The 12,652-nt window shown below is 43.0% G+C and overlaps 1 protein-coding gene across 1 annotated transcript in view; it reads right to left on the bottom strand.

Moving 5' to 3' along the window:
• The window catches only part of CNGB3 (cyclic nucleotide gated channel subunit beta 3), a 286,679-nt gene that overhangs the window by 15,746 nt on the left and 258,281 nt on the right, over nucleotides 1–12,652 (bottom strand). The window contains exons 16-17 of the mRNA XM_040433859.1: nucleotides 10,921–11,067; nucleotides 4,298–4,478 (exon numbers count right to left, since the gene is read on the bottom strand). Of these exons, the coding sequence (XP_040289793.1) occupies nucleotides 4,298–4,478; nucleotides 10,921–11,067 (328 nt within the window). The remainder of the gene's footprint in view (nucleotides 1–4,297; nucleotides 4,479–10,920; nucleotides 11,068–12,652) is intronic.

Genomic DNA, 12,652 nt, shown 5'->3' with positions numbered 1-12,652 from the left:
TCATGAAATGGAAAAGGGGACTTGGGATACTTTGCTATAGATCGTGGGGGTCCCTGTGATCATACACCTACAAGTATTTTGTGTAGATGGTAGATGTCTTTCGTGGGATGACTCCTTTAAGTATATGACTCTAAATGCCACAAATTGTAAGTTAACTATTTTGCCCTGTTTTGCATGTTGAAATTGTATTCAGCAGTTATTTTTTGTTTGTTATATCTCTTTTAGGGGAAACTGGTTAGTAACCAAAGAGAACTAGTATAACTAGCCATAATTAACATTATTTTTAATCATTATCTGAATAGGTGAAACTTGAAGCTCCGGGCCCCAATTCAAAATCTGCAACATAGCCCCCAATTACCATGTGTCATTTATAATACTGAATAGTTTTCTTATATGGCAGAGGTAGGTAAGCCTCCCCCCCCCCCCACGGTCACCAGGGTATGGGTAAACCTGCTACCTGTACACCCCATATAGCTAATCCTGTTTCCATCCGAGTGCCAACTGCTGCTGCAGCTGAAATGTTGGCCAGGTTGGTGGTCAGAGAAGTTTCTGAAAAATAGTTAATGCTGAGAAATGGCTACAGAGACTTTTAAAAAAATTTACAGAAGAGAATAATGTAAAGAAGTTATCCCATGATTAATATAAAAAATGAAAATCAGACATCATATAGTACATGACAATCTCTTTCTAACAAAGCTAGATCCATGGATGGATCCAGAGATCTCCCAATTCATTGCTCCAATAACTCTGCTAGATTGTCTACAAGCTGGCATTTCAGGGAGCGTGTCCATTCTCAGGGTGGTGTGTCCTTTCTCAGGTACATGTCCTTTCTATAGCACCTCTCTCCTTGTCACAGCTCTTAGGTTGTGTCCTTTCTGCTGCAGCCTTCTCCCTATCACAGTTCAGGGGGATGTCATTTTTGCTGAAGCTCTTTCCCTATCATGGCTCAGGGGCTGGGTCCTTTCTGCTGCAGCTCTCCCCCCATCACAGCTAAGGTGTTTATTTTCTGCTGCAGCTCTCTCCCTATCAAAGCTCAGGGGCTGCGTTCTTTCTGCTGCAGCTCTCTCCCTATCAAAGCTCAGGGGCTGCGTTCTTTCTGCTGCAGCTCTCTCCCTATCAAAGCTCAGGGGCTGCGTTCTTTTCTGCTGCAGCTCTCTCCCTAACAAAGCTCAGGGGCTGCGTTCTTTTCTGCTGCAGCTCTCTCCCTATCAAAGCTCAGGGGCAGCGTTCTTTCTGCTGCAGCTCTCTCCCTATCAAAGCTCAGGGGCTGCGTTCTTTCTGCTGCAGCTCTCTCCCTAACAAAGCTCAGGGGCTGCGTTCTTTCTGCTGCAGCTCTCTCCCTATCAAAGCTCAGGGGCTGCGTTCTTTCTGCAGAAGCTCTCTCCCTAACAAAGCTCAGGGGCAGCGTTCTTTCTGCTGCAGCTCTCTCCCTATCAAAGCTCAGGGGCTGCGTTCTTTCTGCTGCAGCTCTCCCCCCATCACAGCTAAGGTGTTTATTTTCTGCTGCAGCTCTCTCCCTATCAAAGCTCAGGGGCTGCGTTCTTTCTGCTGCAGCTCTCTCCCTATCAAAGCTCAGGGGCTGCGTTCTTTCTGCTGCAGCTCTCTCCCTATCAAAGCTCAGGGGCTGCGTTCTTTTCTGCTGCAGCTCTCTCCCTAACAAAGCTCAGGGGCTGCGTTCTTTTCTGCTGCAGCTCTCTCCCTATCAAAGCTCAGGGGCAGCGTTCTTTCTGCTGCAGCTCTCTCCCTATCAAAGCTCAGGGGCTGCGTTCTTTCTGCTGCAGCTCTCTCCCTATCAAAGCTCAGGGGCTGCGTTCTTTCTGCTGCAGCTCTCTCCCTATCAAAGCTCAGGGGCTGCGTTCTTTTCTGCTGCAGCTCTCTCCCTAACAAAGCTCAGGGGCTGCGTTCTTTTCTGCTGCAGCTCTCTCCCTATCAAAGCTCAGGGGCAGCGTTCTTTCTGCTGCAGCTCTCTCCCTATCAAAGCTCAGGGGCTGCGTTCTTTCTGCTGCAGCTCTCTCCCTAACAAAGCTCAGGGGCTGCGTTCTTTCTGCTGCAGCTCTCTCCCTATCAAAGCTCAGGGGCTGCGTTCTTTCTGCAGAAGCTCTCTCCCTAACAAAGCTCAGGGGCAGCGTTCTTTCTGCTGCAGCTCTCTCCCTATCAAAGCTCAGGGGCTGCGTTCTTTCTGCTGCAGCTCTCTCCCTATCAAAGCTCAGGGGCTGCGTTCTTTCTGCAGAAGCTCTCTCCCTAACAAAGCTCAGGGGCAGCGTTCTTTCTGCAGCAGCTCTCTCCCTATCAAAGCTCAGGGGCTGGGTTCTTTCTGCTGTAGTTCTTTCCCTATCACAGGTAAGTGGGTGTGTAATTTCTGCTACAGATCTCTTCCTATCACAGCTCAGGGGTGTGTCCTTTCTGCTGTTACTTTCTCTCTGTACCTGTCACAGATAGGGCTAGTGGCAGCTGAAGGATGGAACTGAGCATGTGCGACCATGTCAGCAAGGTGGACAGAGAATTAAGGAAAAGAACAAACAGCAGGTGGCGCTATACACTGCGTGCAGAATTATTAGGCAAATGAGTATTTTGACCACATCATCCTCTTTATGCATGTTGTCTTACTCCAAGCTGTATAGGCTCGAAAGCCTACTACCAATTAAGCATATTAGGTGATGTGCATCTCTGTAATGAGAAGGGGTGTTTTCTAATGACATCAACACCCTATATTAGGTGTGCATAATTATTAGGCAACTTCCTTTCCTTTGGCAAAATGGGTCAAAAGAAGGACTTGACAGGCTCAGAAAAGTCAAAAATAGTGAGATATCTTGCAGAGGGATGCAGCACTCTTAAAATTGCAAAGCTTCTGAAGCGTGATCATCGAACAATCAAGCGTTTCATTCAAAATAGTCAACAGGGTCGCAAGAAGCGTGTGGAAAAACCAAGGCGCAAAATAACTGCCCATGAACTGAGAAAAGTCAAGCGTGCAGCTGCCAAGATGCCACTTGCCACCAGTTTGGCCATATTTCAGAGCTGCAACATCACTGGAGTGCCCAAAAGCACAAGGTGTGCAATACTCAGAGACATGGCCAAGGTGAGAAAGGCTGAAAGACGACCACCACTGAACAAGACACACAAGCTGAAACGTCAAGACTGGGCCAAGAAATATCTCAAGACTGATTTTTCTAAGGTTTTATGGACTGATGAAATGAGAGTGAGTCTTGATGGGCCAGATGGATGGGCCCGTGGCTGCATTGGTAAAGGGCAGAGAGCTCCAGTCCGACTCAGACGCCAGCAAGGTGGAGGTGGAGTACTGGTTTGGGCTGGTATCATCAAAGATGAGCTTGTGGGGCCTTTTCGGGTTGAGGATGGAGTCAAGCTCAACTCCCAGTCCTACTGCCAGTTTCTGGAAGACACCTTCTTCAAGCAGTGGTACAGGAAGAAGTCTGCATCCTTCAAGAAAAACATGATTTTCATGCAGGACAATGCTCCATCACACGCGTCCAAGTACTCCAACGCCTGGCTGGCAAGAAAGGGTATAAAAGAAGAAAATCTAATGACATGGCCTCCTTGTTCACCTGATCTGAACCCCATTGAGAACCTGTGGTCCATCATCAAATGTGAGATTTACAAGGAGGGAAAACAGTACACCTCTCTGAACAGTGTCTGGGAGGCTGTGGTTGCTGCTGCACGCAATGTTGATGGTGAACAGATCAAAACACTGACAGAATCCATGGATGGCAGGCTTTTGAGTGTCCTTGCAAAGAAAGGTGGCTATATTGGTCACTGATTTGTTTTTGTTTTGTTTTTGAATGTCAGAAATGTATATTTGTGAATGTTGAGATGTTATATTGGTTTCACTGGTAAAAATAAATAATTAAAATGGGTATATATTTGTTTTTTGTTAAGTTGCCTAATAATTATGCACAGTAATAGTCATCTGCACACACAGATATCCCCCTAAAATAGCTAAAACTAAAAACAAACTAAAAACTACTTCCAAAAATATTCAGCTTTGATATTAATGAGTTTTTTGGGTTCATTGAGAACATGGTTGTTGTTCAATAATAAAATTAATCCTCAAAAATACAACTTGCCTAATAATTCTGCACTCCCTGTACAGATACATTTTATTGAATAGTTCAGTGGCTTTTGTGGGACAACCCTTTAATTGTATATTCAGTGGTTGCTCTCTAGCTGATGGCTCATTAATAAATGTAGACTTAGTTATATATGAGCATATGCATTTGGTACATTTTGGTTCTGGCGCATTCCCCCTCGTCATTTTAACCCTCATATGCCTGATTGTTCTTACCCGTTCGTTCTGCTGCTGCTGCTTCGCCTTGTGTAATAAGCGGAATCCGGGCTTGTTAGCGGCAGCTGCCATTAAAGTTTTGAGAAGACGAGGAGTTTCCTGTTTATTGGGTATCAAGTGGGCAAATCCTTTCCTAATAGCGGTGGGTGCTGCGGGCTTTCCTTTATCCTTCAGCAATTTCCTGTAAAGTCAAAAGGCAGTGTTCACATATTTATACATGTACGCAGGGCATTCATTGTCTGTCCTTTGGCCATTGATGGGGGTCTTATCCCTGGTACCTCCACAATCAACACAAAACAAGGACCACATTGTTTGCAGGACTGACACAGCACCTTCTCTATAGTACACAACACAGGACACTCTCGTCCATGTGCTGTGACCGGGGACTGTGGCTCCATTCATGTGGCAGTAGTAATAACGAGTAGTGCTATGTCAGATACTACAGAGCAGTCTTACACCCCAGATCGCCCATTAATAGCCTACCCTAAAGTATATACCTGACGCCATTGAACTGGTTGATGAATTCATTCATACATAGTAAGACCATTGGAAGTGATTAGTGATGAAGTTTTCAAAAATTTGATTTGGTTGCTTCGCCGAACTTCGACAAGAAATTCGATTAGTTGCAAATTACTTTGTAATAAGTTGCATTCCATTGTATGGAGGCGTAATGATGGGGAACGCGATGTCGCCACCTCACCCCGTCATTTAACCCCTCAACACTGATCGAGGCATCTGAGAGTCACATTCAGCCTATCAGGGGGTAATTAGGGGTTAAAACAAAAAAAGACATACTACATGTCGATGAGGTCATGATGACATCACCACGCGCGCCCAACATGATGACGTCACACATCAGCACACGTGAGAACTGGTGCATTTTCTTCAATCAAAATGGCCGTGACAGCCTCTCCGCGATCAAATGGATAAGGTGAGTATGTTTTTTTTTACTGCCATTTCAGTAAAAATTGATTCATTACCACGAAGCGCCAGGAAATTCAGATTTGTGGCAAATCTAATTTTTCCTGAAATTTGGATCAAATTCCACTTCGTTAACTTAAATTCGCTCAACACTAGACGTGATATACAGTAGTAAGACCAAACTGAAAAACTGTCTGGGGCGCTATCTACTGATGGCTCATGTTCTATGAGGAAAGACAATTAAAATCTCCTTCTTTATTTAGAAGAGTTAAAAAGTGACAGGTAACGGTAGTGAGTATAAATGACACGTTGTGACATGTTATGATTGAGATCAGTTAGTCAACTGAAAAGCGTCATTTGTACTTACTACCGTTACCTGTGACTTTTTAATGTTCTAAATTAAGAAGGAGATTTTAATTTTCATTCTTTTGGAGCTCTATTGCTTTCTGTTTTGGTTATTTTACCTGCACTTCCTGGAGTGGAGTTCGTGCAACTGGAACATTCCTTGGCTGGATAGCTGGTGAACTACTCCATCTATGAGGAACTAAGAGATCTTGCTTCCACCTCTAGGCTCCCATGGAATTTACTGTATAGACTGGTGGATGCCATACATGTCTCAGGCTTAACGTGTGGCAAACCACTCTTTGTCCTGTCACTACCTCTCCAATCCATGTGCGGATTTTCTCTCTGCTTTCAATTTAAAATAACTACTTTGATTGTAAGAACTGAATGTCATCTTGTAATTCAGAGAACTCCTTCACAAATTGGGCCACCTCAGGATTATGAGTGAGTTCTGCTGCTGAAGACCCTTGCAATCAACACTTATCTCTTGAAGGCCATATTGTTCTGTGCATGCTGTAGGGTAAATGAAGTATTACTCGGATCCAGTAGGCATTTGCTTATTTTAATGGACCTCTACAGCCAGATCGATGCAGGATTTGGCTTTCACCTCTAGGTCATTACCAAGTTCAGAAGAGTTTAAATGTCCCAATAAAAGTGCTTTGTTGAAGACACTTTTGAAGGGGACAGCTTTCACTATGGAGGACTCCAAGTGATATAGTGCATGGTAATGGGTACCATGTAATCAGGGCGTAACTACCATAGTGGCAGACCATGCGACTGCTATGGAGCCCAGGGCAAGAGGGGGCCCAGTCTTAGTTGGGATTATCTCCTCTTCTACTGGAGGTGAAAACTTGGTCAGGACTCTACCCCCTAAAGAAACGACGTTGAGCATATGAGGCAGTGGAAAAAATGGCCCAAGGGTCATTAAAAGGGGTTTAGGCGGAAACCCTTCTGTCCTGTGTGGGGGGCCTGGTTTGATCCTTGCTATGGGGCCCTTACTTCTCTATGTACGCCATTGCATGTAATACCGCATTTTTACCCTGTAGTGTGCTCCTTTGACTACAGATGATTTCCAGGGGAACTATCTGGTCATTGTCGAGAGGGCAACAAAACAAAGGATAAAAGGTTGTCCAAATAGGACAATCCCTTTAATTCTTTTTATAGTGGATACATTTTACATTTATAGACTGAATACATCAGGACTTGTTTTTAAAACTTTTGCTGTATGATATATTTTTGTGCTATGATTCCTAACAGAATTGGCATCCAAGGTGCAGCGAGATTGAAGGTGAGATTACAAGTATTGATCTGAGCTTACTAGAAGAGCTGCTTTGTGAAAGACTCAATCCATTGCCTTTCTTCCAGAGTGAGCAATTTGTGCGAGATGATTGCCCGTGTTTTCTTCCAAACATAACACCTATATCTTCTTACAGTCACAATACATATAAATAGCATTCTGTGAATTGCACAAACATTATATAGAACGTGTACATTAATGAAGGACTGAGACGTGAAAAGTGCTTGGTGCTCTGTGCATCATGATACGCTGCCCATCAAAATACAGAAGTCAGGCCTCATTTCTAGGGTGAGGAGGTCAGAGGAAGGGGGTATTAAGGGACTGCTCTATTGTTGGGCCAAATTTTATGTGAGTTTTAAGGTAAGTATTTTCATTTTGTGGGTTTAGGTATACTTTAGTACATTTTGTTGCACTGTATGAGATCAATACTTAAGTCAGTTCTTTATATCATCAAAGGAAATATGAGAACTATTGATCTAGGCTCTGGAGATAAGATGGGGAAAGAAAACTGAGCTTTAGAGCTCAGATGAACTTTTACTTTACAGTTTAATTCTTGTGCTCCAAAACTATAGAAATGATATACAAAAAAATACATAGAAAACTATTATTCCAATATGTCCTAGATGGGACAACCCCTTTAACTGTATACAGGTTGGTAGCAGCAGAAAATAAAGCAATCAGGGCAGTAGAAAACTGGTGACAGGTTCCCTTTAAGGGGCTGTACATAGAAGAGCAGCTCTGGAGCACAAACTGCTGCTTTATTTATTATATAGGTAAAAGAAGAAGTTCTGTTATTACACAGAAGATTTTTATTATACAAACCCAAAGGCCTTATATGGATTATTGTACTGAGGGGCCCGGGGGTTCTTATAAGGACTCATGCATACGACCGTATGTATTTTGCAGTCCGCCAAAAAAACGGATAACATCCGTGTGTCATCCATGTTACATAAGTTTTTTTGCGGATCCATTTTAACAATGCCTGTCCACAAAACGGACAAGAATAGGACATGTTCTATTTTTTGGTGGAACAGACTTGCGGACATATGGATACGAAACTCACATAGAGTCATTTCCATTTTTTTGCCACCCCATTAAACTGACACGGCCCAAAAATACGTTTGTGTGCATGAGCCCTAAGACAGACAACAACTTTAAGACTATGACAGTATCATTTCATGAGAAGAATGAGAAGCGCTAGGAAAGTGCCCTTTTAATAGTTTTATCTGAAGCATCTCTCTTAGGCATCGACCGCATCTATGTTTTGGAGCTCCATCTGCCAGCTGTTGGCTGGACATAAATCCATTGCAGGCAACGGTTTTTGTCCAGCCGAAACCTGGTATTTATGCTGGAAATCGTCCGAATCACCGCCGGATCCCCATTGCAGCAAATGAGGATCCGGCGATGAAGAGGATGCGGCAAATCCGGATCCTGTGAGATCAGTCAGCCTGCTGGATCTGAAAACGGAGATGTGAACGAGGCCTTACTTTTCATGACTATACGCAGTGTTTGTGCGGGATGTTGTGCTCATTTATACAATGCTTCATAATTAACTGCTTGAAGACCCCCAATAGGCCACGGCCGAGAATTTCCTTAGTCATGAACTGATGAATTGAAATAATTGAATGGCTGAGTAATTAATGATGTGACATGTTCTAATGAAACCATTACATGGCCTGTTGTGAAATTATACGCTAGCACAGTACAGGATTAATCATTTCATCATTCACAATACGGCATTACTCTGCTCTGTACAATAGCTGGAAATGCCTTCTACTAGGCTTTACTACTGGAAAGGTCATGGCCCCGGTTCATATCCCGGTTCCTTGAGAGGAAACCAGTCCTAGTGTTGAGCGCGAATATTCAAATTGCAAATTTTTATTGCGAATATCGGCACTTCGAGAATTCGCGAAGATGCAAAATATAGTGCTATATCTTCATAATCGCGAATATTCTAGATTTTAGAATTACCCTCCTGCTTCTTGCTTGTGGGCCAATGAGAAGGCTGCAATGTCTTTGTCTGAGCTTAGCAACATCCCTAGCAACCAATAGGAACATTGCCTACCCCTAACTATATAAGAACCTCCCCAGCAGCCATTTTTTTTTGCAGTTCTGAGAGATAGAGAGAGCAGTGACATTGTTGTGCTCTGTGCTTTCATCTGGATCCTATTCCTTATCCAATTACATTAGATAGTTAGTTAGCTCATATATATAATACAGATAGTTAGGATAGTCAGTGTAGGTTAGATAGTGATATAGTGTAGCTGATAGGTTCCAGTGCAGGGTGTTAGGTAGTGTGATAGGAATTACTATGCTGTGATAGGTGTTAGATTCCTCCAGTCTCAGGAAACTTCTAGCAGCTTGAAAAATTTAGCAAAAGTGAGCCACGCCTGTATTGCATGCGCAATACGCGCATATTGCATTGCCGATTTTCGCAATCAAGAAAATAATGACCGGAGATCACGAATTCTAGAATTTGCTAATTTATGCCGAATATTAGGCCAAAAGTTCGTGAAATATCGCGAATACGAATATTGCCTATGCTGCTCATCACTAGAAACCACTGAAGGGACTGCAGACCATTTACTGGATTTGTGATGCACCTCTCTCCTGGGCATTGCTATATTTGAAAGGGTGTCACTACAGGGAGCCTCAGGAATCATCCCATTTACCACTGCCGTACATGTAACCATAAAAGGGTAAAGGGGGTTAGAATATGGTAATGCGGAAAAAAAAATCCCAAAATGTTTTTTTTGTGTATTAAAACACAAGAAAAACTATATAAATGTGGTAACTACATAAATGCTGTAATTGTACTAACCGGGAGAATGCAGGACCGTTTTACAGCATAGGAAACGCTGCAAAAACAAAACCCATCAAACCGTGGCGGAATTATGGAGAGTAAGACCTACTTCACACTTCAGTGATTTGGTCAGTGTTTGGTCAGTGATTTCCATCAGTGGTTGTGAGCCAAAAGAAAGTGCCGGTCCAAAAACACAGAACAGGTGCAAATCTTTCCATTATACCTTATCTCTATGTAGGCTCCACAATCACTGATGACCAAATCACTGACGTGTGAATAAGGCCTCATGCATACAAACTTATTTTGTTTCCGTGTCCGTTCCATTTTTTTTGCGGATAGGATGCAGACCCATTCATTTCAATGGGTCTGTAAAAAATGTGGACAGCACACCGTGTACTATCCACATCCGTATGTCCGTTCTGTAGCCCCGCAAAAAAAATATAACATGTACTATTTTGCGGACAAGGATAGGCATTGTTACAATGGATCCGCAAAAAAAAACGGATGCCATACGGACCTCATCCGTTTTTTTTGCGGATCCGCAATTTGCGGACCGCAAAACACATACGGTCGTGTGCATGTAGCCTTAGGTCTAATTTTAGGTCACCTACACTGTATGAGTACGAATTGTATTTCCTGGCTCATTCTTAGGCCCTCGCAGATTAGGTCCGCTGCGTTGCGGATGCGTTCAGTGAAAACCTGCGATCGTGTTCAGTTGTTCAGTTTTTTCACGTGGGTGCAATGTGTTTTGATGCATTTTGCACGCACGTGATACAAAACTGAATGTAAAAAAACAACATCTCTTAGCAACCATCCGTGAAAAACACATCACTTGCTTGCGGATGCGATTGCGATTTTCACGCAGCTCCGTTCACCAGCATTGCGTGAAAATTGCAGAATATAGAACATGCTGCGATTTTTACGCAATACACAAGTGATGCGTGAAAACCAACGCACATGTACACAGCCCCATTGAAATGAATGGGTCCGGATTCCGTGCGAGCGCAATGCGTTCGCATCACACATTGCACCCGCGCGGAATTCTTGCTCGTGTGAAAGGGGCCTTAATGAAGTCAGAGATAAAGACTGATGATCTTCCCCCATACTTTACACTGCAGCTGTGTTTAATCACATCGGTGAGAAATGATACAAGCTCACTAGAAAACTTCAACACACGGAACTGACTTCAAACTTACTATTACAATTTTGATGAATATGCACTATATAGCATTATTATTTTTATATTATACTTTAACATACTTGGCTTTCTTTGTAAGCAGCTTCTTGGAATCTGGATAGTAAACCAAAATTTCACTAAGACTCTTCTTATCCAGAATGAAAAGGTTTGCAAATCCATGGGCCACCACATTAGCAGTTCTGCGGTTTCCTCCTGAAGCAGCTAGGAGACTGAAAGAGATTTCAGAACTTGATGTAAAGAAAAATAACAGGTGGAGGTAAAGAACTAGCGCTTGTAGGCCCCTTCTCAACTCCGATTCATGAGCTTTGTCAGAAAGAGATATCTGAATGTGTACTATGACATTTCTTTACAATGAATGTGACTTTCGATATGCAGTGGTTGCATACATTACAGTTGAATGTTTTAATAAAAAAAACTAAATCCTACAGATATGCCCACCCTTCAAGTCTACAAGTGTGTCCACCCTTCAAGTCTACAAGTGTGTCCACCCTTCAAGTCTACAAGTGTGTCCACCCTTCAAGTATACAAGTGTGTCCACCCTTCAAGTCTACAAGTGTGTCCACCCTTCAAGTCTACAAGTGTGTCCACCCTTCAAATCTACAAATGTGTCCACCCTTCAAGTCTACAAGTGTGTCCACCCTTCAAGTCTACAAGTGTGTCCACCCTTCAAGTCTACAAGTGTGTCCACCCTTCAAATCTACAAATGTGTCCACCCTTCAAGTCTACAAGTGTGTCCACCCTTCAAGTCTACAAGTGTGTCCACCCTTCAAGTCTACAAGTGTGTCCACCCTTCAAGTCTACAAGTGTGTCCACCCTTCAAGTCTACAAGTGTGTCCACCCTTCAAGTCTCCAAGTGTATCCACCCTTCAAATCTACAAATATGTCCACCCTTCAAGTCTACAAGTGTCTCCACCCTTCAAGTCTACAAGTGTGTCCACCCTTCGAGGCTACAAGTGTGTCCACCCTTCAAGTCTACAAGTGTGTCCACCCTTCAAGTCTACAAGTGTGTCCACCCTTCAAGTCTACAAGTGTGTCCACCCTTCAAGTCTACAAGTGTGTCCACCCTCCATACTCTAATTTGGTAAAGAATTCCAATTTGTCATGAAACCAATTCAACACAATATTACGACATGTGAAAGGCTGCAGTTCACAATGCAACCACAGGGTGTCCACACAGACACATATGGAATAGGCATCTCATGACACAATATCAGGAAATCATGTTGTTTAGAAAAGCTGGTCATTTACGAGAATATGTTCAGCCAAGAGGAGAAGGACACACCTGTATACCTCAACTTTATGCCCCAAATGTGATGTGAATGGGCCCTTATCTTTGACTGTGGCCCTTACTTTTTTGTTACAGGTACAATCAATATAATTCATGTTTATAATATTTTTGGGAAAAGAGTTACTAGATATCTGACACACCCTATCAAGTATTTAGGGCATATCCTGTTTACATTCCGTATATGCCCAAGATGGTGCAACCCTCTGGAGAAGTGACCCCTATCCCTCAAACAATTGTTGGGAAAGGGCCACAGTTGAAGAGATATTCTCCATGATGTGATCGCTTGTCTCATGGGAAATATAATTCATGACACTTTATTTTTCTCGGCAGATAGTGAATAAGGTGTATTATTTTCTATGGGAATGCATTAACAGCCTGGTTCACACATGGCTGCATTTTCTGGCAAGTTTGGCAACAACATTTGGAGCCCTGCAGTTGAGCTGAACATATGTCCTCATCGTAATAATAATTCCCACACTTAAGTGGCAAATCGCATGCTGTACTTT

This window comes from Bufo bufo, chromosome 5 (assembly GCF_905171765.1).
Source record: "Bufo bufo chromosome 5, aBufBuf1.1, whole genome shotgun sequence".
Taxonomy (NCBI): domain Eukaryota; kingdom Metazoa; phylum Chordata; class Amphibia; order Anura; family Bufonidae; genus Bufo; species Bufo bufo.
This window is presented reverse-complemented; position numbering and strand designations above follow the sequence as displayed.